At 38.8% G+C, this 25,151-nt stretch overlaps 2 protein-coding genes and 1 pseudogene across 4 annotated transcripts in view; 2 read left to right on the forward strand and 1 right to left on the reverse strand.

Moving 5' to 3' along the window:
* LOC120539253 (ras-related protein Rab-1A-like) overlaps positions 1 to 11,128 on the forward strand; it is a 38,432-nt gene extending 27,304 nt beyond the window's left edge. Inside the window, exons 4-6 of the mRNA XM_039769154.1 lie at positions 431 to 526; positions 2,023 to 2,154; positions 6,106 to 11,128. Coding sequence (XP_039625088.1) covers positions 431 to 526; positions 2,023 to 2,154; positions 6,106 to 6,300 — 423 coding nt within the window. The 3' untranslated portion in view covers positions 6,301 to 11,128. The remainder of the gene's footprint in view (positions 1 to 430; positions 527 to 2,022; positions 2,155 to 6,105) is intronic.
* LOC120539849 lies at positions 4,496 to 4,614 on the forward strand (annotated as a pseudogene).
* Positions 11,129 to 15,543: 4,415 nt separating the features above from the next.
* Positions 15,544 to 25,151, reverse strand: part of peli3 (pellino E3 ubiquitin protein ligase family member 3) — a 96,120-nt gene continuing 86,512 nt past the window's right edge. For all 3 annotated transcript variants that reach the window (XM_039769157.1, XM_039769156.1, XM_039769155.1), the window contains exon 7: positions 15,544 to 18,061. In XM_039769157.1, the coding sequence (XP_039625091.1) occupies positions 17,489 to 18,061 (573 nt within the window). In that variant the 3' untranslated portion in view covers positions 15,544 to 17,488. The remainder of the gene's footprint in view (positions 18,062 to 25,151) is intronic.

Below are 25,151 nucleotides of genomic sequence, written 5' to 3' on the forward strand. Positions count from 1 at the left end.
ATGGCACTAAACATCAAACAGCAGTAATAATTGATCACTAGAATACATCAGTCTATTTCATATTTTTGTCCAATTTATGACATGTGCATTGACTTGCTGTACCTCAGCTTATTAAAAACAAAAGGACTGACCATAACATTTTGTGATCAGGCATCTGGCAACATAGAAAACTGGACTGCAAAATACAAAAAAGATTGAAGACACTATGTGAAATTGTTGTTTGTCCCCAAGGTACTTTGGTCTTGATTTATTGACATGGGCCCTGATTGTGTTTGATCTTGGTTCAATGAAAAGATCACAGTCTTAATATGAATATAGCTCTAAGTTATCCCTTTAACACAGCAAGGTTTTTAGCACCACCTTGACGGTTGCACCTTGAGTAAATCGCTTAAATAATATAATTTTACATTTATTTTAACGTTCTTTACAGTGGGATACTGCTGGACAAGAGAGGTTTCGCACCATTACATCCAGTTATTACAGAGGTGCCCATGGAATAATCGTTGTCTATGATGTTACAGATCAAGTAAGAGTTTTATGAAGGGTGGAATGAGCCTTGGCCATTGTGGGGGTGTTTTTTGCAGTATTGTCTAATTTCAGTAACTTAGCTATGTATAGATTTTATGATAATATGACATCCTGTAATTAAATGTATTGTTTGCACAAATTCTTTTTTTAATCACTGTAATAAATGTTCAGTTTTTTGTAAGTGTAATTGAATAATACTGGGCTTTTATCCAAACTGTACTTTTATTTAGTGTAGCTGATTAACTGTGCAGTTGCCAAAAGTGTCTTAAACTGTACAGGACAAAGTGAGCTTTGTTTACCTTAAGGATTCTTGCATAATAAAAAGATGTGATAGTCACGTCAGCCTTCATATTTGAATCCAAGATGCAATGTCCAATAACGTATTTTATCTCAAGTATGTATCATTTTTGTACAACAGAATTAAGCATAAAACATCAGAAATGTGAATTTGTTGTTAGAGAGTGGTTAATATATACCTTTTTCTTGAAATCATCCATACTTTTAGCAGAGTAAAAGTTCAGTACTTAAGAATTTAAGATTGAAAAAAGATGGGGATACATCAAAATATTGCAGTTCCTGGAGTTGATACCTCAAGAAAAAAGGACAAAAAAGCCCTGGCTTAGAGATTTCACTTGAAATTGTCAATAGCCTGCTGTAGTTAAACATTTGCTTTGATTTATAGGTCTACTATTATAACAAGTAATGCTTTGTGACTATAGTTAGCAACCAAGATCCAAGATCATGCTCTTCTTTGCATCTTTGACTTTATTTTGGGAGCCTTTTCCAGATTGTATAACATTTTGGGAGACTTTGGCGTAAAAATTTTGAAACCCCAGATCTAAGCTGTTTGTAATGGTGGCTGAGAAAGATGTTCAAAGGACAAAATTGTTGATGCTTGTAAACTTAGTGTGGGCAAATTTTAATATCATTAGATGTACAGCATCCTTGGCTTGTCACTTAAGAGTAAACCATGCATGATGCTCCCGTTAAAAACGTTAGGCAGTATAATCTGCATCAAACTAATTCATGAATGTAAAACTCAACTTGCGTCCATGAATGAAATAAAATATAAACCATTAACTACTGCTGTTTATTGCAAAATGGATTGCATCAAACTGTATTCCTCTAAATATAGCTAAAGATACAAGTGGTAGAGACATCATTTAGCGAGGTCTGATAATTCTCACACATTAACTTCACATGGAACAATTGTGTCATACTGTATATCAAGGATTTATATAGAGACACAGATCTTTACAGTTTGAGCAGCAAAGTTGCACAGCAGTCACATTCACAGCACAGGGCACTACTAGACATTCATACTTTATAATATAAATTATTAGTTTTAAATTTTCACTGAACTTTTCTTAATTAGAGCTGATTTACGCCCTATTACTCTGGATTAGATTTTGCAGGCTTGAGAATGTTGTGCTATGATCAGTAATTTTAGGTTGTCTCAACTTTTTTTTTTGTCCTTACATTCATTCTCATCAGGAGTCATACAACAATGTGAAACAATGGCTGCAAGAAATTGATCGTTATGCCAGTGAAAATGTTAACAAGCTGCTAGTGGGAAACAAATGTGATCTGACAACAAAAAAAGTTGTTGACTATACCACAGCTAAGGTAAGAAATATGCTCATTTAACACAGGCACACACATTTATTTATTACTCATTAGATTTCTGTACTACATCTTCAGCAATTTTCCAAGTTTTTCCTCTCATTTGCCTTTAACATGTAGTAGAAAATGTTGTGGTAATAACGGGCTATAGAGAGAAGTCCAGACACCCAACAGTTCTGGAGAATTCCATAACCGAAGGATGCTATTTATTCTTTGCCTGGTACACCAACTGGACAGGCATCTCTGCAGCATCCTTAGTAGATGCCAGAACCACCTTGGTTGTCTCCTTTTGATCTGGAGCAGTAACTATAGCTGTACTGCTGAGTTTTCCCAGATTGTCAAAATCTTTAACCTATCACAGAGAGCAAAACTTACGATCGTGTATAATAGTCATATTAACCTTAACTTGCTCACTTCCGTTGTACAGCTCAATGGCCACAGTACTGCTGCCTTTGTACCAATCCATTAATTGATTTCACAATACCCTCCAGGAAACGGACTCCTTCATCGGGCAGTTTTCAAGTCTCTTCATCTGCTGAGATTAAGCTAATATTTGATGGTAGAGAACCTTTACCTCAGACTTGGGAGTACCGATTGCTGTACTGTATATTCTATCTATGTCATGTGAGTCCATGAGGTGCCTTGTTGTCCTGTCCCTAAAAATCTAGAATAGGGAAAAAACTATGTAAACCTTTAGCAGAATCCTACAGCAACCTTAAAACATGACATAACGAAGTCAGTATTTCTGTTTTCCCTTTTGTAATATCATCTTTTTCCTTCTTTCACTGACAAAAGGTTTGCCAGAACTGGTTTAAGGTCATATTTTGTCTTACATTCTTAGTGCACTGACAATTCCTGCTAACACTGCATGAAAGGCAGAGGTTTACTTCATTGCTGGTTTCTACCAGTAGGTGTTAGGGAGGCCATATAGCAGGCCTCAGCCATGGATTTTTACAAATGACTACACTAGTGAAGTCTGGGACATTTACACTGTATTTTCAAACACCCTTTCACATGTTTCCTTATGCGAGAAAAGCTGTGTGTTAGGTGAGCACTTAACTCTGCCTATAAAGAAGCAGCTGAAAAGCATTCCCAGGACACTCATACTAACAAATAACCTGGCTATCTCAGTCTACTGACCATCCAGTGGTGAAAAGTAACCGCTACATATGGCCAAATATTAGATGATGTAGCCATATCCTCAGCTATTGACTTTTGAACCCAGTTGCTCTAGTACCTGGTAGAAGTTTTTAAATATAGTTTTGGTCTCTTTTAAAGATGATTTGCATATGTTTTTAATACTTGACTGCCAGGTCTGCTACAAACTTTCCTGCCTCTCAGGATATCTTCTGAAAATGAAGCGTTATGGTTTATATTGACATCATGAAATCAAAAAAATTATTTTCAGTTCTGTTAATGTTCAGTATAAGTCAGTGTTTGTCTCCTTTTTTTTATTCTGTTTATGTACATGTTATAAAATGATAAAATGGGGCAGGGTAGAAGGAGTCAGTGGAATACAGTAAATATTTTTTTTGTCAGGTGAAAGGAAAGTTAAGGTATGGTATTTTCAAAGAAAGTGTGGTGGTTGTGCAAAATTGTAACATTTGGAGCCAGTTTGACACAAAAGATGCTCCTAGTGGTTCAGTGCCATTAGGTGAAGCACAATAAAATAAACCTATTGATCCAAAAATGGAAGCTCAGGCCTATATCAGTGCACTCACTGTTTGAAAAACTGATCATTACAGCATATATGCACATTGTATGAGACTTGTTCATGCTGACTTAGGGTCCACCTTCAGATATTCAATATGGCTTTTACTGTTAATGACTGGGCTATGGCATGAAGTTAATAAATAAAAGTACACCGTAACTATAGTTGGATATGGTGGAGTTTAGGTCTTGAGTATATTAAGGGAAATTGGAGGATTACCAATGCTGTTTAGAGCAGAATATGCTGCCAAGTGTTATAAAGCCTTGATATGGTTCGAAGATCATGGGTTCTCAAGCAGAGGAATAACCCAAAGCACATATTCAGAAACAAAAGAATGGTTAAAATGGAAATGTAGACTTGTTAAACTGCATGGCAAAAATTAAAGGAATCCTACAAACATTCAAGAGCTTACAACATGTTTAAAGTTAAGAGTTGGAGAACAATGGCTGCAAGAAATGTTTGGAGGTTGGCTGTCATCAGTGCCAAATGTTGTGCAACCAAGTATTAGAACAGGGTGCTTTTAATATTATGTAGGTCTTATTTTGATTTTATTCTGGGGTGGGGGGGGATCGAAGCCTACATACAAGTTGAGCAGAAATCTTTTTGTAGTGTAACTTGGGGTATCCTGTTAAAATATCTGGGGACCATATATTAAATTGATTTTTGGAACAGGGAGATGGAATAGGGGCTTGCTCCGTCCACTCCACGCATCGACCTGGTATTGCAGTACTTCCAGGAGCGGTGCAAATGGTCAAAAGTTGATACTTTTACAGTTTTTTCTTAAGATCTTGTATAGAATATCCCAAAAATCCAAGGGTACCAGTAATATTGACCACAATTGTGTATGTATCAGATACTGTTTTGGCTCTGAGTTTAAAACTTTTGTTTTCCTTTTTTTTATTAGTTTCAGTCCTCATTAGTAAATAATTTACACTAGACATTCATCAGGCTGAACGTGAAGCAGTTAGGTGTGAATTAGGTTATATAGTAAAATGCTTCTAATATTAAAGTATTTCACCTAGATCCATTTTTTGTAAACACGCCCTATGAATTTTATTTCTAAAGAGGGACATACTAGGCTTAGAGTGTAAAAATTCTAAACTTTCATTTTGATTATGAATAACACTATTTAAAAATATGAAATCCATGCAAATTAAATCCTAATTTTGTGAAGCTACATTACATGATGAATAATAAATAGGTAAAGGATTTTCATATGGCAGTCATTAACTTTTTTTCTTAAAAATGTAACTGCTATGTTATCTCTGAACATTTTAATGTTGCGATATTATATGATATTACAGGAGTTATTGAATCATGGGTAAATAAATTCAGGATAGGAAATGAGAAGGTGTAGTGCCATATCAAAAAAGATGTACAAGTTCAAAAGATCAACACTAAAGATGGTAACATGTTGGTCACTCTGGGCTAGATTAGTAAGGAAGTAGTCTAGATATTTTAACAATTAGATTTTTCAATAGACTTCTTAAATTGTGATGTTGCTAAAAAGTGTTAAACATGTGATAAAGAATATATCTATTGTATCTAATTAAGCAGCCCAGAGCAGGATTTTTTTTTTTATTTAGAAGACAAAGACCAAAAATGAAATGTCCATCCTTGGGTTCATTTGTTGAGTTGAACAATTGGAGCAAACCCCTCACACTGAACTCCACAAAGCTTGATGACATCCAAGTTTAGCTACTGAGAATCTCTGGTGTTCTACACATTTTTAAAGTACATGCAGCATTGATAATCAGCTTGAGGCAAGGGTCATTTTTTCGACCTTTGTTAGTGTAGCAAACAGTCAAATCTTGAGAATAAATAATGGAATGCTGTGTGATTATATTGTATGCTGCAATTAATGCACCACTAGTCATTTCTCCCATTAACTTATTTTTAGCTGTAGTGCTTAATTGAACACTGGACTGTCTATCTGTTCTGTATACCACAGTATGTAATTCAATTAGAATAAGCTCTTCCCAAGTAGTTGGCACACCATCTCAAGAGACGAACTTAAAGCTGCTAATGTTTTATCATTTTTGTGAAATCCCACTAAATTATATTGCTGTACGCTGATTATATGAAATGGTAACAACAGATCACTAGCTGGGTACAGTATTTGAGTCAACATTTGTCTTCATGCTTTTGTTGGTGCACCATTATAGACATTTATTTAAAACTTCAAAAAAAATTTTGGGTACTGTTTTCAAAAAATCAATCAATTTTTATTTCTGTTTTCACAGGAATTTGCGGACTCTCTGGCAATCCCTTTCTTAGAAACAAGTGCCAAGAATGCCACCAATGTGGAACAGGCTTTCATGACAATGGCGGCAGAGATAAAGAAACGCATGGGCCCAGGAGCAACTGCTGCTGGAGACAAGCCTAATGTAAAAATTGACAGCACTCCTGTGAGGCAGTCTGGTGGTAGCTGCTGTTAAAACACAATGAAAACAGTTCCTTGCGCTCTCTCTCTTTTACCTGGAAGAATGATGGAGGAGGTTGGAAGGGTGGGTTTGGGAGAACATGGGTATGAGAAAATGTGGCTTGGACAGCATCAAACTGAAAAAAACAGAAGAGGGAAGTGACAAAATTAATGGCAATATATTTGTCTTAATTTTTTTTTCTCTTTTGGGTTATTCCTGTTGTGTGTGCATTTTTATTTTTTATTACAGTTTCCTAACTATTGCTTGTCCTTGAAGCCTAAAGCATATTATCATTGTTGTCTGATGGCTTCCTCACTTCAGGCCTTTTTGTTTCAGAAGGGAATGTGGAAAGACTGGTCTCCAAGCATGGGCCGGATATGAACTCCTGGTTCCCTTCTAGTCAGCTGTTGCTTGTTTGCAATGAAGCACACCACAGATTGTAGTTTCTGTTTTACTTTGAATTTCAGTTTGGCTGTTTTTGTCCAAAAGCATTACTACTTGTGAATTTCTCTGCATTGCTTTATGAAGCTGTGATAGTTTTTGCTTCTATAACTCATGTTCAAGCTCCTTTTTTATCTCCTTTTGGAATATCTTCTTCATATTGATGGCCTGCTGCTTACTGTAAGTATTGCAATGACTGTAACCATGAAAGAAATTCATGCTTTGCAGATCATGCTTTTTACCATCCTTCTGAAACAATTCAAATAACCTTACATCCTCTTAAAAAAAAAAAAAAGCAAAAAAAAACACCTCCACTTTTTCTGTCACGCTACTGCAGTTACCACATTTATAGGTGCTCTGCACTCAGAGCTCCTTAGTTATGTTTTGCATTGACAAAAATACACTGCTTGCCCCTTACTATTGCTTTATTTGGGTTCTTTCAATGGCTGCAGGTTTCTTATGTACAAATATACAGTTGTAAAATAAAAAGTATGTTACTTGTTAACATGATTACTAAAGGCGATTGACATTTCTTTAACAATGTTTCATTGAAGTCTGTGCAAGTATATCGTATGTTATCCAGAGGAAGCATCTGTTTTCTCAGACTCACCTTGTTTTTTTTTATGTGTGTCATTTACACACATACTTTGTTTAATATTATAGATAAACTAAGAATTAAATCTATTGGGGTTCAGCTTTAAGCTTGCAGCCAGTGGATTTTCTGTTCCCTGAATCCATGTTTGTGATTCTGTCATCCTGTATCAGAAATATAAAGCTCCTTTCTGGATACCTCTTCTATTGGTGCCTCACTGCTCAAGAGTGCCTGTGCTGGCTGGTGGACTTATTAAACACATGATTTTGAAAGATATTTATACTTTCCTTTTGTGTTGCAGTGCAATATCTGGTAATTGTTTAGGTGGCAACAGAAAACTGGCCAGCCAATCTGTAGATCAGAGTATTGCAGTGAGAGTGAAATTGAACCATTGTGACAGCTCATGATGTGCTTCACTAGTGGCTTCGGATGGCTGTAGAAAGATGTTTTTCCTGTATACTTCTATTTTATACTTTTCTCAGTATTCTTTTGAAGACTTCTGTTATGTGTGTGATAGGTTCATTGAACGTATCATTAAAAATCTTTAATTTGCCTTTATAAATTGCAAGGGAGACCCATATCTACCCAAAATCATTTTTATAAATTGAAGTCTCTTGTCTAAAAGGTAGTCTGATTTTAGTGTAAAAGATCTTAGTATGCTTTTATTTTTCCCAGTGTGACTATATGCATTATCAAAAAATTGAATTGCCTTTTGCCAGGGCTTCATAGCAACTCACTTTTATTTATATTAAAAACAAAACAAACAAAAACACACACTCTGCACCTCCTACACTAGAGTATGCTATTCTTATAGGTAGGGATACTAGTTTAGATAGTGGAACTTAATAATGCACTTAGTAGCTTAATAAGTTTCATTACCTCTCTCAGGAGGGTCACAGTATGGAAACGTAATTGGAAAAACCCAAAGTAAATTGAGCATTGGCAGTTAATTACACTCACTATTTAAAATAAACATCAAATTACAATATGTGTCCTACATAGACCCACAGAGCACAGTATGAAGTGTGATCCACTGTATAATATAGATTTTTTAACGCTTTATCGTGAATTTTTTTGTTTTGTTTTTTCTCCCAGTCAAAGACATTTCTGATATCAATATTACAAACACAATTTCAATTTTATACCTTCCATCCTCATCCTCCAAGCAAAATTTTGAGAAAAGTCTTAGTTTAGCAGATGCTAAAGTTTATCTTAAGTTGCCTGACTTAACCTTTTGAATAGAATACCAAATTATATTTTAATTCCCTTGAGAAAATAACAGCATGACACTAGTTAGGTAAGATGTAGTGATTAGAAGAGTGATTAAAATCGTTTTTACCAAAAGTATCCCTATTTCTGTCAACAAAAACATTAGTTTGCCTCGTGTAAAATGTAGTTTTGTTTATTGTTCAATTCCAGACACTGGCAATTTTTTGGCTCAGATTACGGTGGTGGGGGTCTGTTATCCAATATAGTTTTAATTTAAGATTTAATTTCTGATATTTGATTAATCTGTATAATATTAAAGTATATTTAACTTCAGATGTTCCAGTGAAGTGTTGCTATGTTCAAATGGAGCAGCATGGCTGATGGCAATAATATAACCTCCCAGGGTTAGCCTTGTCCCTAGAGTATTAAATTTACACAAGTCCAGATGTACTCTAGACCTTATGTCTTTTGCTTTTTTTACTCCTTGTTAATTTTAGTTTATCAGGTTTTGACATCCTTAGTTGGAATTGCAACAGTTCCACCTAAACTTTTTATTACATCTTTTTCTACAAGCTTTCTATCCCTGTGGGAGGGCATATTTTGTCTTTAAAGATATTATTAATTTATTTGAATAATGTCATTATATTTGGCATTTTCTAGACCAAAATTTCCTCCAGAAAAACTATGGGGCTTTTTATAATGTTCAGCAAAATATCATTTTGTTTAAGTATTCTCCCGGCTTAATATTCCATTAGTTTCTGTGCATTCAGGTTCCTGTTTTGCCTGTTTACATTTGACACGTGAAAGGAGATGCTGTGGCCTCTGAATGTTATATTTTTATATATTATTTTAATATGTTAATATATGCTGTAGTCATTCCTTTAAGTTCATATCCTTCAGTTAAAATTTACTGATTAACAAGTTAATATTTCACATTCTTCTAGGGATTTCATACTGTATTCCTCAAATAACCAAACCATTCAAACAAAGTAAATTCTATAATGTTTATTTTCACCAAATGACACTGGGGAAAAATGACCATGTAATTTTTTTTTTTTATCTCCCCAGTTAAATTTTATATACCAACATTTATTGTTAGACCTTGAGATAAAATACATTTTAGACAAATGTGTTGGAGTAAGTAGCTGCTGCTAATATTTAAACTCAAACAGCAGAGCCCATACAGACCACTTTTGCTGTTCGCCAGTTTTCCTCATTATATACAAGTTTAGGCGGTAGGATGTGTTTAACCATTTTTAATTAATCTGCAGTCTTTTTCCCTATCTGCCGCTAAGATCCTAAAATCATATAGCATTGGAGAAAAAATGGAAATAGGCAATTTCAGACATTTATTTTTAGAGAAGAATGTCAGCCATCTCTTCGACATTTTACCCACTAAGTTCTCAGTACAGTTATGTTTTTTGTGTTTGAGTTTTTGTGCGTTAACTTCTTAAAAACACTTGGGGAGCTATGTGCAAAACCTTTTTACATGTAGTTATTCTATAGCACTGTTGTGAGAATGTATTAATGTGCAGTTTGGAAGAAATTGTAATGGGAGACCACCACTTCATTTGTATATTCAAATTGATTACTATTTGAACAGTCCCCCATGTCTATTTTAAGGAGTTCTTCTTTTTACTGGCTATTTTGTGCAGCTTCAGATATGGGTCTAGCAGTGGCATGAATATTAAAATATGACTTTGGAACCATAAATAGTTTCTTTTTATAGCTGAAACAAAAAGCTGTTTTGCACTTCTGACTAGAGATTCAACTCTAGTAACTTCTACTGTTCTTTTGTACACTTCCTTCAGTTCTCTGTTTCCAGATAAGCGATGTTTCTAATGTTTTGCATTGATTATATTGGGGATTTGGTTATTTTTGTTTTGTTCTTGTCATTCAAAAAAGCTGTTTAAAATTTAAAACAAAGAATCATAAGCCTCATCCCTGGGAAGCCCTTTGTAATAGAATGTAATTTGTGCGTATTGACAAACTTTTTTTTCTTGTTTGTCTTATAAGGTAATATATATGAATAAATATTTTTTGGATTAAAACAGTACCAAATTGATTTTCAACGCTACTTTTACTGCTTTAAAAGTATTGGTAGCTTTGACATAACCCTTCGCTTCATCTGAGTGTGAACCAAGGGCTGTTGGGGTTTCAATGGACAAGGCTTGGAAAACTGTATGTATTTGCCCTAAAGTAAAGTTTATCGAAGAAAGATGCATTTTTAATACAACAGAAGACCAAATAACTTTGAAGTCTTTACAACTTATAATTTCAGTGTTCTTTGTGTGAGGGAAAATGCAGCAGTTGAATGATTTGAAATTATTTGAAGGACTGTCCTGATTTTGCATGGATTTGGAGCAGTTTTAGTAAATTTGAAGAACTGTTAATTTTTGTTCCTGGGATCAGTGGATGGAGAGGGAGGGTGAAATGGTATACCTTATTCTTAATTGTAAAGTTATAACAAATTTGTTATTGCAAAGTATTTATCTCTTTACCCCCATTTTCCGAACACTAACTGTTCATGTAAAGAAAACATTGTTGCACAGTATAATGGGTTTTAAAAATAAATACTCCTGTGATTATTACAAAGTGTTACTTTTAGCATCTGAGGTTTTCTCTGTTTTGATTTTATAATAATGTATTATGTTCTTCTCCAGTCGTCTGTTTTCTGAGTGAAAGAACCTGCAATTATGGGTATTAACAGGACAGACTGTTTGATAATGGTGTGTGGGGTGTTTTTTCCTGGCTGTACAATGAGGAGGAGAAGGTTGGGAGTCTGCGCTGATTACAGCGTGTAGCCACACCACCTGGATTGGGACCCGAGTGCAGCAGGTAACACCTCAGCACCACACTCGAACAGTGGGAGGTTTTTTATGGTGCCAACCCCCAAGTTTGGTGGCAGCCACTGTTTTTATATAATAATAATAATAATAATAAAAAAATAAAAAAAACACCTCTCACTGCTCCAGTTCAATACTCCAAACTAATCTGAATATGCAGCCCGTCATTACAACTGCATACAACACTTCATGTCACAAGGTTCTGGAATAGTTCTAGGAAAATGACAATGAATTCAACTTTATGTAGGCTGTCCATTCACCATTATCACAATATGGTCAAAACATCCATGAAGTAAAATGGAATGAGCTGTTCAGGGTGAAGAATTTACAATAACGGGGCAATATTACAATAACCTGTGATTCACTTTGGAGCATCATTTTGGTCTATACTGTGATGAGTTCTGGTTGTCCTGGGGGAAAAAAAGGGGGTGCGCGTGTGAGCGACTCCTTATAAGGTAAATAAATATATCTAACAAAAATGGCCAGGACACACTACCTATTAATAAGAACTTGCAGAGTGGCGAGTTTATACCTGCTTCACATCTTGGATTATGCCAAAGCTTGTGCCAGCTTTCTAGCAATTACAGTACCAGACTGGTCTTCCTGGTTTGGCTTTACGTACACGAGCAGTTAGCTCTGAGTGTACCCTTGTTGGGACAGCTGCAAAATGAAACGCCATCAGTTCCTCTTTCTGGATAAATCTTAATGCCCCTGCTGAAATTAATGTTGTGACATATGGTAACTTTAACAATGGGGTCTTGCATGTGGTTGTCTGTTTTGTATGATCTCATAGGGTTGTTTGAGCAGCAACTTTCATCCATTTGTTTTTTTTTTTTTAATAAGTATTTTGTATGTCAGTTTAATAATTGATTTTTCTTGTGCAGCACTTAGGCACAGTAGTTTAACATGATCTTCATTGATAGTTGTCTGTATGGAGTTTACAGTCTTGGCCGAAAGTGTTGAGAATGACACAAGTGTTGGTTTACACAAAGTTTGCTGCTTCAGTGCTTTTAGATCTTTTTGTCAGATGTTTCTTTGGTATACTGAAGTAGAATTACAAATGTTTCATAGTGTAATCTGAAGCAGCAAACTTTGTGCAAACCAACACTTGTGCAGTCATGGCCAAAAGTGTTGAGAATGATGTTCTCATTTTCATTAATTTTACATTAGTTGTAAATATTCACAGTTTAGTGTTTTTGATACACTACTGAAAGTTACCGAATCATTGATGGGAGTTTTTAAAGAAGAAATTGTATTTTTGTTTTCAGTTTTAATGTTTTTCTATAGTAAGTTCTACACATGATTTCTGTTGAGTTCTCTTTTGGTGACATGCTGGGTAAATATGGTCAAATTATTAAATAAGTAGATGAAATATGTATTTTTTATAACTCTAACTGCTTTATCTTTTCCTGAAATGCATCACTTGGTCTATACTGCAGATGGACAATTGGGATAAGATAATATGGGTTGGCGCTTGTGTTGTGTGGTCTTTATTCATAGGGCAAGTTACTGATTGGTTCACCGCACATCGAGTTGTCCTAAAAACAGGAGAATTTGATTATCATCTAGCAGTGTTTGTTACAGCCATTCAACCAGGAGAATGGAGAAGGTACTAGAAAATAACACACAACAATGTTTTGTTTTTTTTTTTTTTTTGCAAATCCTGAAGGAGCTGCAGTCCTTGAGATTCTCCCATCAAATCACCGGAACGTTCAGCTAATTCCTCAGTAATATTGCCTTCTTCAACCAAGTAAACCTTAGAACGAACATGCAGTACGATCGGAGCGTATGCTTTCACTCTGCATAGTCCGTTTCGTTTTCATCTCCTGTTTATAAAGCTATGATCCTTAGCTGCAGGTTTTTGTTCCAACCAGTTTAACAACTAGTGGATACATTTTACCTTTTAACTGATCTTTGTTTAGCTGTCATTTTCTTCCTTCTCTTAGTTTGTGTTACGAAAGTTGTAGCATTGTATGATGCAGGTATAATAAATTATTTGTAGTAGCTTTTACCACCCATCTGCAATCTAAATTCAACATAGACCACAGTGTTAATGTTTGCAGGACACCAGCTATTGGAATGGATGTATTTGGCAGTGCATATAAATAGTAAAATACATTTGACATTCCAACAGATGGTGCATCACAAACATTTGCAGTTGTGCCGCCTTTGGAATGATAAATACAGTGCATGTGTGTCTTGGTATGGAATAGGTCAAAGCATGCGTTAATGTTTATGTTGTGCCATCTGTTGGAATGACAGACACTTGTCCTTTTGTTAAGGTGGATTTTTTTCCCATTAACTTTGAATCCTTAACTCAAGTCATTTTGGTATTCTTTTTCTGTAGAGTTTGCTCTCTAATTGTATTCTAATATTGACAAAGATGACCTGAGGGGGACACCATTGTAAGTAATGAGTACTATAGAACAATGGTTTGTTTTAATATATAAAAGCTTCAGTAATAAGAATGTTAAAAAAGGAACACAAAATTATTCATTCTTGATCCATATTATACACTCAAATTCTTGCTTTATTCAGTAAAATGTTTGAAAATCCTTGACTGATGGGCTTTTGATTGGCGTGGTAGACCTTCAGATATCACTGCTTGCTTAGTTATGGTAGAAGTCCATGCCAAAAGGAGAAACTGCTTGGTTTTAGTCACAGGGGCCTCAAGACTGTTTCAATCCTGTCCCCTTGTTATACATGCTTGCCTGTCTCTGCTTGTAATCCAACACCCCACAATCTGTGCATCAGGCACATTGGTTTTCTATAAACGTTATCTGGTGCTGTTCTGTCCAAGTTGCTGTATGAAGAGAAGACCAAAACAGCCAGGATTGTCAGACATGTTGTCAGCTCATTTGCCTTGTGGTGATGCTCTCCCTTTTGGGTTTTTAGCTTCTTGTGTTTCTTGGCCACGGCTCCAGTTCCAGAGCAAGATATTACAATATAGTGTATACTAAATGTCAGTCAGTTGTAGTGCGTCTGCAAGCTCCACTATCCTGAGAAATGGAGAGATGATGTTTAGTTTCTTGTGGTTCTGTTTTTCTGAACAGAATTTAAAAATCTGATCATTGGCAAAACTAACTTGCCATTCATTTAGTGCCCAGCAGCCACGTGGAACATAATCTGAAAAAGACTTCCTACCAGAAGTGTATCTCAATTATCCACTCATTCAGTCCCCTTGCTTGCTTATTGCAGTCTTGAGTTGTTGATGGTCAGAGTCTACTCTGGCAGCATTGGGTTCAAAGTGGCAATCGGAGTTAATGGATTTTAATTCCCACCATTAATCTTGCTGATCTTATGTCCATCTCCTCTCGTGTCTCATCATTGCTTAGAAATGTTTGTAACCCAGAAGGCACTGACTGACAAGCCAAACCTTGCCCTACTGGTGCTTGGTACTAGTTAGCCTGATGCTGCCATCCATTTAAAGAAATAGATGTCTTGTACAGACCAGGCATCACTGTTAGTTGGCACCGAGTAGGATCCACAAGTGATCACCTCTGCCCGCGGTCCACTATGTGTAGTTGTGTAAATAAATGATCCAATGATCTCGATATGACAAGATCTCATTTCTCCGGTTGTGCTAACACAATTTTAAATCGGCTTTAATATCTCATCCATTATGTTTAAAAAGAGAAATACTTCTTTGTGGGAGGCAACTTGAGCAATTCGAGCCAAAGACCTCAGTAGTTCCTGCCAAACACCGGTGGCTATTACTGACGGAGTACCAGCAGTATAGTAGTGATGTCTGCTGGAGGTGAAAAGCCACATCCTCATTATGAAAGAGAAAAGAAGTTGGACAAAGTGCAACAATAACAGCCACTCCAGTTCTTGAATCACAGTATTTTATTTTTTCTAGTAAAAAAAAAAAGCAAAGATTCACGGAGGCATACGTACTGCAGCATCACTTGTTATAAATTTGACACAGCAAAGAACAAGAGAAGAGGGCAACACTAGCAGAACAGGAACCACAGAGTCGAGCCGATGGGCTGCCGGTGAGTCCTAACGGGGGGTTTGGGAGTGGGCGAGCCATTTCTGATGGGACTTGGGCTTCTGGCCTGTGTGGTCACCTCTGCAGACGGGCTGTTGGGTTGATTTTTTTTTTCTGATGATGTGAAGATCTGAAGTATTGAATTCAATTTTTAAATAAAAACAATGAAGGCCAGACACTTTTTTTTTTTTTTTTTGGAACGGCTACACCACACGTTTTCTTTACTGATGCAGGTGGGTAATAAATAATGTATATGTGAAATATATTTAATAGATGTTTTGTTCTATAGTATGCTCACATCTAAATACACAGCCATACTTCAACAGTGCTGACAATAAAAGAATGTTTGTTTTGACGGTTCAGCCTTCAGCAGATGAGGCCCCAAGTTAGGCATTTGTGAAAATTAAAGTGAGAATGGATGTGGGTGACAAGAATATTTTGGGTATACAGCAGATGTGAGGAACGTTCTGCGTTTGGAGCGAGCGAACCCACTCATCAAAATGTAACAAGTGCCAGGGAAAGCTCAGTAAAAGCTTTGGTGACACATAAAAAATGGATGTGCAACACAGTCCGGGTAGAGGATAGACCAACTCAAAGGGGAGGGCATGTTCAGAAATCACAAATATCACCCGGGTCGCCTGTTTGTCATGTCTTAATTTCTTCTTGTTCTAAGGAGACATGTCTGCCAATACACAGGCTTCTCGTACCCATGAGATGCGTTCTTAGCATAATCGGGCTTAAAGCATGGGCAGGTGTTGATATAAGCTTTGATTATTTTTGACATAAAACTTAAATGTTCTTCCGCTTCAAAATATCAAAAGTGGGCTCGCTTTCTGCTCTTTTGATTAATGGTGTGTGACATTCTTGACAAACAACTAAGAAGTCTAGACATGGATTGACACCCACCCTGTATTGTCACAGGATGTGCACACACAGATACGGTATGATATGTGTGCATATGTATATATAGAATATGATATGTAGCATTAATGGGTCAATAATTTAAGACTTTGGATGTTTATCCTAGAGGGTGACATTCGAGCCAAGCTTCTCGAGTCCCCATCCATTCCAGTATCTCTTGTTATCTTTCGCCCCTTTGTTCTCGTTCCCCTGTAAATCCTCTCCATCTTTTCTGCCTAAGTGGATTTCCAATGTCGTTGTTTCCTTTTCGGTAATTGTGCTCTAAGCTACGGAGTAGATGACCCGTTGACGTGTGGTGCACTTTGCTATCGCCGCTAACTCCTAGATTATTTCTGCCCATTGGATGTGGTCCGATCTTTAGCCCCGCCAGTTACAAGTTACTTGTATGGATATCAGATTAAAATTTCTTGACCAACATCCTCTTTCCTTGGCCACAGCCCTGGATTGCCATCTTGCCGCACAGTATGACTGGGGTGGTCCTGGGGGCTATGGGATTAAAGTCATGCTAGACAGAAAGCACTTGTGCTGCACGTTAGCCATGGCAATACAATAGTGGGAGAGTGGAAAAACAAGATCAAAAAGGAAATCTGATTAAGCATCATCTCCAAAGAATGTATTTAAAAATGTTACTAGCAGCCTATTGAAAAGTTTGAGGTACACAGGAGCGTTATTGACATTCTAATGCGTCGGCCGAAACCCGTCAGCGGGCTGCGCTTTTTCACATCTCCTCCAGCGTGGCTGTCCAGAGCAGAGTTTACATGACCACGGACGGATGAGTGCCCGGTGTGCTTTAATGGCCTGACCGCAAATCCGTAAGCGAGCAGCAAAGGGTGAGCTCTGGAAAATGCACAGTGTTTGACAGGAACTTCTCTCTTTACAGAGGCGTAATTGAATAATGCCTAGTTATAAATCCCTTCTTCAAAGAAAGCTTTTTTTTCTCATTTGATTCTTATTCTGCAGGTATAACTACAAAAGAGCTTGAAGCAGTTTTCACCATTCTGCTCTGGGTTTTGATACTTGGTCGCGTACAAGCAGATAAAGAGTTTTCCATAGGTTGGTCTCAGGCTGGACAGTGTATACGTTTTTTGTTTTTCTCCTTTTCTCCAAAATCTAAAAAAAAAGAAACACAGTTTCCCTCTCGTCTTATTGTCTGTATTTGCAAGTCATCCCCGTTGCTCAAGTCCTTCGGTGGATTCTCGCAGTTCAGTCTACGGGACCTTGAAAGATCAGTTTGATGTAGCCTTGCTCTCCTGTCAGCCACGTGCCACAAAATGGGCAAGCGGCGTGAAAGGCGTGTGTGCCGTGGGGCAAGGGGATCTGCGACCAACACTTGGCAGTCTTTTCCGAGCACACATGGCCACAGGGGCAGAAGGCGTGGGTGGGCTGTCCGGCGTCAAGGTAAAGGCCCCCTTCGCACCCCAGCCACAGGGGTACGTAAGGGCCAACCCGCCGGCACATGGGACACTCCCTCTCGTTCCCGCTGCCTCCCTTTTCTTTTCGAAAGCCCCAGTTGTGGTAGCCGTGCACGTGCCCACAGTTGACGTAGACCCACGGCTGCTTCTTATCAACAATCTCACGTTGTGCTAGACTGGGGAAGGCCAGTGTGTTGAAGCCCACGGGGCACTGAGGGCGAGCTGCATTCATCTCCTGCCTTAAGGACTCGAGCTGCTTGAGCGTGGGTGTCCGTCTCAGCCCCTCGGGCGTGCGCCAGAGCAGCGTGGCGCCACACAGATCGATCAGAGAGCCGTCCTGAAGCGTGTTCGACTCGTTCTCCACCTGCATAAAAAAAAGTGGGTGACAAGATCGGGAAGTCAGAAGCTAAGCCAGCCACACTTCTCCATCTATTTAAACACCACGGGCCAATACAAGGGTCCTCGGGTTACAACACGGTTCCATTCCTACAACAGTGATGTAACCCGAATTTTGGTGTAAGTCGAAACACACTCTAGAATAAGTCACTTACCGATCTTAACACATTTGCAAAATCATAATCTAGAACATAAAAACACAAAATCTAAGCCTGAGAAAAAAGAAAAGGACATAAATATACTGCACTGTAGTAACATAAAAAATGTGTGTAAAAAATGCTTACCTTTATTCCTTCTCATGTCTTAATTTTTTAAGTTTTTAAGAACCTGGCAGGATCTAATCAGTAATATTTTAGAATGAGCTCTTAAAGCACAGAGGAAGCAATTCTTTCCGCATTTCTTTTTCTTCTCCATTCATCTCTATTGGCTTATCAAACTTATTAATTTAGGTATGTTTACAAGCCTTTTTTACTCCATTGGCCATGCTGTCTTTCTTAGTGGTGGGGGTTAATTTGTTTACATCCTATTTTTTTTTTTTGTAAAAATTGATCTATTTGTATGGAATGAGATTACAATAAAATTAAAAATAAAAAGGGGCTGACTACTAATTTGGGGTCTCCCAGTCTGAAGGAAATGCTTATTACGCTTTGCTGAAGGGAACGTCTAGTAGACCCAAAGGCCAGATCTGTTTCTACCAATGAGGCACATCTTGCATTCAAACTGGTTTTCTCTCTCTCTCTCTCTCTCTCTCTGCTTCTGCTGCACTCATCTTTCCTGTTTCACTTTTCCATTCGTCTCTCCACTATCCATCCTCCCCGAGAGCGAGGCAGCCGGATTTGAACTCGGGACCTTTGGATTATGGAGCAGCATTTTTCACTTCTGTGCCACTCTTTAGCAAAACTGGATAAGCAATCACCCCCCTTTGACCTGGAAGCCTGGGGTTCACGGCCCCCCTTTATGTGTGAGGACATGAAGCAGTAGGACAAGGCCCTGTGGGATTTCTTGCTGGTGATAATGGAGGGTTAACTCATCAACCACACCACGCATCTCCACTGCTAGGCTGCTGTGTGCCCAAACCTGCAGCCTGTGGTGGATATGCTGTAATCCGTCAACGATAATCTAGTCCTCCAATCGACATAAAATTATCCAAGAACCACTTACCTGCATTGTGAGGGAGTGTCGGTTATGGGACGACGGCCATGCTGCGTGTTTCCTGGAGGCTAATCCAGCTCACAGAATCCTCATTGTTGAGGACCCGAGAGGCTGGACCAGTCAAGGAGGACACCCACGTAACACCTAGCAGCGCCAGATAGATGGCCATTTTTGGAGAGTGGGACTGGACTGTGCGTATGAAGCTTCAAAGGGTTCCTTGACATTTTGAAAACATTTCTACTTAATGTCACCCAACTAGGGTCTCAATCTTAGCTACCAGTCTTGATAAATCTGGTCTTTGTTCACAAATCACAACCCATTGCCTTCTTTAAACGTGTATTTCATAGTATTTTCTCTTGTGTTTACTCTTTTGTACGGACTTTTAACATCCTAATTAGCACCGCCTGGTCTCTCCAAGCAAGACTATTCCGACTAAGCGTAAGTACTTTGTACACTTCCACTGGGATTATTTTTATTCTACTGGTTAGAATGGTGTTTGAAAGTGTCCTTATTAATTTTACTGAATATATGGAATTAACACTATTATTGATTTGTCTGTTAGAGATTCTGATTGATACTTGACCTGGGCACAGAAAATTGACCGCGTGCACACTCGCGTTCGGCAGTCATTTGAATTTCATTGACGACTGGGTAAATCAGTGTCGAGAAGTCTGACTTTTTGTTAGAAAACGGCTCTCTTCATGTACCGGCAAGCGCATTGGCCCACATTTATCTAAGGCCGGGGTTATACTTCACGCGACGTGACGCATGCTCCAGCGGACGCTCCTGCTACGCAAGTGTTTTACTGTTTATACTTGCGTGCGTACTTTACGTAAATCTGGAGGAATCCACCAGGTGGCAGTGTGAGATATTATCACGGTGAGAACAGGTTTGGCTTCTCTGTGTAGTGAATTGTCTAGAACACCTATTAAATTCCGATGAATTACCACAATATCTCTGAAAAGGATGTTTAATGATTAAATCCATCAATCCAGGGATGTGTCCATTCCAGCAAGCATTGGGCACGAGTGAGAAACAATCCCTGGACGAGGCCTCGGCTCATTGCAAGGTGAATACAAGCACTCGCATACACTAGCTTCATTTTAGCAGGCACCAAATCTGCATATCTTTGGAAGGAAAGTGGAGCACGGTGTGGAATACAAGCAGGAAAACATGTAAACTCCAAGTTGGGAATACCAGTAACTCGACACCCTGCGAGACAGCAGTGCTACCACTCCGCCACCATGTCACCCCCATGTGTGTAATTATTAACAGTATTCATTATTTAAATGAAATGAACGATTTATCTGTAAGATGTAGCATACATACTTTAATGCATTTCATCATGAAAGTGATATTAAGTATAAATCTAAAGATTCTAAATGTGCAGAGAGTTGGAATATCATACATTTAATGTGTTCTGTGTGATGACCTGTTGCTGCTTGCCATAGCGATTAAAAACTGGGATGACATTTACGACGGTCTGCTTTAATGATAAACTACGAGGTTAAAATGGACATTTCGAGTTTAAAGCCGAAATTTCAACTTTAATCACAAAATACACGTTTTCACCAAGTCCTTTATTTGTTTTTTCAGTGGCCCAAATACAGCGCCGTGCATTATGTTGCTGTTGTGAAGTTGCAAAAAAAAAAAAAAAGACGGCACAAAAGATGGTATGCGAGACATTTAAAATGCATCGTGTCATTTCCATCGGGAATATGCGACGCTTGAATATAAAAGCACCACGAATGCATCTGTATGTCGCCATTTTGCTTCACCATTTCGAACCATTCATCAAACATCGAAGCCCGCACAACAATCTCAAAGGATCCGCAAAGCGGCTTTCTGTCGCATGTAGATAGTAAGCAGAGACTCTGACGTCACATTCCGACTTGGTACTGCAACTCGAGCACGTGTCGCGGTGTATTGCTCAGAGGACGTGTCAAATGAACGCTGGGAACGCGTGGCAGCCATGATGCGGGCGCGTACGCGTTCTGAGCGAGAAGTATAAGCCGACCCTTAAGGAGCCCTAACTTTAATAACTGCGGTTTCATGTACTTCAAATGGCCGCCAGTGCAATTGCGACTTGCTTTGGTTGATACATTTTATTCTCTGGATTTGACTATCGTACCATCTTATAAATAGAGAATATTAGACTTTCTGACTAACTTGATGTGAAGATTTTCTTCATAAATGTTGTTGTGTAAAATTAGGTAACTGTAGCACAAATTTTGCAGTTTGGCACTTGTTGCAATTGAACGTCAACAACGCGATATTTGGACAGCCGATATATGGGAATGGACGGCTGAATATGTGGATTTTAATGTTCACTAGTCTTCAGGTTAAACCGAAAAGAAAAATCTGTTTTCCAAACCGCATTAGCATTTTTTCTGTTTTGTATGGAGCCCCGGAGAGGACATGGGTAGTAAAAAAACCAACAGAAACTTTCCCTCTATTTATGTGATTCGCACTGATCAGCAATGACGTGAACAACTACTTCGGCGATGTCACGGCGATGTCACGGCGCTGGCGGTACAGCCTGTTAGCCCCGAGAGTCCTTTCCAGCTGCGGCCTGCTCAGTGTTGCCTCCTAAAGCAGGAGTCCCTACAATGCCGTCATAAGCAAAAGGTAGCGTTATCGCAGTATCTCTATCCACTTCAATGTCCTTCCGTATGCAACAACACACATGGCCGAGCTCTGGGGAGCGCGCGCATTAACTCAATCGAAGGAACAATTTAATTAAAACGTGCACACAAATTACATTGATAAAAGCGACAGTTTTAATTAAAACATGTGAACAAATAGTAAATCGTTACCACAATTTATGATATTTTTCTACCCATGTTCTCACCGGGGCTCCGTAGTTTTGGAATATTACGTTTAAAAATTAAAATCAAATCTCCGTTAGGATTGTCTCGTGTACTCGTTAACACTTGTATTCCTGTAAAGGAAGTCGGGTATTTTTATCAGGGAGTATGGCATAGCGGTTACGCCTTTGGACTTCAAATCCTGAGCTTGCGAGTTCAAGGCCCGCTTGCTGACACTGTGTGACGCTGAGCAGGTCAGTTCACCAGCCTGTGCTGCAACTGGAAAAACAAAAGAAGTGTCACCAGTTGTATCATAAAGATTTGTGATGTGGCTGTGGGGCTCACTGGTATGCTACGGGACGGTGCCAGTACTCTATGCTGAAATAGTCACAGGTACCACTAATGTGTGATGTGTGCCAATGCGGCCCACCTCAGGTATTGGACAGAAGTAACTGAACGTTTTAAAAGAGCTGAATAGAGCAGCATGGCCTTAAGAAAAACAATAAGACAATAGACAGCAGAAACTGAATTATTTATAAGGTCTGGAAAGCGCAGGTAGCAAACACTTTGAAAAGCTTAATGAGCTTATTCAGTCTGAGCAGTTCAAGTGACACATGTACCGCCTACTAAGTCGACACAGCAGACTATTTTTACACAGCTTCATCTTTGTAGCATATTTGTTGTTTCATAGGATAGACAATGACACCGAAACGGCATACCAGAAAGATGATGTGGAAATGTGTGGTACGTTGGAGCTAAAAATGATGTGCAGTAGCTTGAAAATGTGAAGTTTCAGTTCAGCTTTACTTCAGTGCAGCACAGCAGCCATCGTGGACTTTACATTTCCTTTTGTTTCGTTTTAGAGAATTGTCGTTGTGGTGCCAGGTGAAGAGCCATACTTTAAATAAATAAATGGCCTGCAAAGTTTCATGGCCTTTGGTTTTTAGTTATTAAAAAGTAAAAATGCAACTAACACATCTCCATAAAACCCTCACAGATTATTAGCTGCTCAGAATCTGCATCTGTTAGTTTTTATAATTTGTTTGGGATCAGAACTGCATGTTCAGCACTACATCTCAGCCCCTCAATGACTGGTGACATCATCTGACATTCATTGTCCAAAGTGGATCTGCAAGGGGAAAAGCATAACTGCATGAGAGTCATTTTAATTCTAGGTGAGGCAAAGTCTCGAGCAGTTGTGGTTTTGGACTTGGCAAAGGCGGTCTCCACCCTACTTAAAAGAGAGCACCCCTCAGGAGCAGCAGTCACAAGAATTCAAATCAAGCAAAAATTGAGAAGTTTGGGATGAACATCAATGAAAGGAGACAAGGTATGAAATAATCCAAAAGACAAAGCCCACTCACTGAGCTCAGTCAGCCCCTCTACTGCTGTCCTGCCCACATTGCACATCTCTCCCATTTCTGTGTCCCATCTTCCTCTGGGTAAGGGGTGTCAAACACAGCCCTTTGAGCTTTTTAAAGCAACCTGCCTCATTGGTATCCAACACCTGCTACATATGGCCTAGGATGACACTTTGGCAAGGGCCCTGTGCCAGGGAGTGCCCGACACTCAGTTTGGAAGGTTTACTCCCTAGTAGTTTGTAAAACCGAGGATGGACACGGCAGGATGTGAGGGTCTTTAAATAACAGGTCTTTTGGTATAAGAGCTACAGGGTTTGTGTAGGGTCAGTAAATCAATCGCTAAAATGTTCAAATTAAGGAGTGAAATGGGTAAAATCACAAGTTACAAGTCTTCTTTAAGACAAGTTTCTTTTTATAATGAACTAAGCAATCACAGACTCACTGCAGCTACGCCAACACCTGAACAGGCGGCCCATAATGTGAAATACCATCCATACGGTATCTTCAATGGTGAGCGCTCTTCTCTGCTCTAGTCGGTCTCGCTCCGCCATCCCTGTAGTCTTCAAGGGATTCCAAGCAGCATCTACCACTGTGCCGTGGAGCAGCAGACTCCCTCACCTCACCCATGTTGTACCGCCACTGATTACTGACTCTTGTTGACCTGTCCCTGTGCCACATTCCCAGTAGGATTCCCACACCTCTCCCTGCTCTTCACCTCCTATTCTGATTGTGGTCTTCCATCACCACGATCACACCTGTGGCACTCCTCTTCATCTCAGGTTCTTCTCGAAACCTCCAAACTGACCCCTCACTGCACCTGCTGCTGCGCTTAACAAGGCATTTCTGTCCACGTTGGCCTCACCTGCTGGTTGTTAATTACTAATAACCTGCTCCCGTCCCATGGTAATCATTCAATAATAAATACGGGACTGCTAGGGGCATTGCGCCTTCAACACGATGTGCACCTCTTTAAATTTGCTAAAAGCAAAATGAAAAACGTTGCTGATCCCATGATGCAACTTGCTACATACATTGCTTGGAAATGCTTGAATTCTCCAGTGTCCAGTAGCATTTATCGGAGAACTGTAGCTACTGCCCTGTAGTTAGAATGGAAATTGGCTGCTTATGATGACCGAACAAGAAAATGTGAGAACTAAGAATCCATACTAAGCCCTACTTTTCTCTGCTGTTCTTTTTCCAGTTTTTCTGTGGTGGTGATCTGCTCGGCCACCACCATCTGATCAGGGCACCCTACATTGATGGATTGAAGGCCGGAAGTCCACATGACCATCATCAAGTTCTTCCACATGAAGCCTGAAAACCATGAGATCATTTATGTTAGGTAGAATGCCTAGTGGGGGCTGAGTGGTCTCGTGGCCTTGGAACCCCTGCAGATTTTATTTTTTTTCTCCAGCCCATCTGCAGTTTTTTTTTGTTTTTTCCGTCCTCCGGGCCATCAGACCTTACTTTACTCTTTGTTACGTAGTATTGCCTAATCTAATTTGTGTTTTTTCTTTTATAAACTTTTCTTTCTTCATCTTGTAAACCAGTGGTTCCCAAACTTGATTCTGTGGACCTTCTGTGGCTGCAGGCTTTTGTTCAAACCAACTTCCATTTGTCATTGGACTCTTAGCCTAATTAAGTGAGTCATTATGTGTCAGTTTCTGTGTTTTGGAGTCGATGTAGAATTTTATTAAAATGTAATATGTACTTTTTTTAATTCGTTAACAGTATTTTT

Source organism: Polypterus senegalus, chromosome 11 (genome assembly GCF_016835505.1).
Source record: "Polypterus senegalus isolate Bchr_013 chromosome 11, ASM1683550v1, whole genome shotgun sequence".
NCBI lineage: Eukaryota > Metazoa > Chordata > Cladistia > Polypteriformes > Polypteridae > Polypterus > Polypterus senegalus.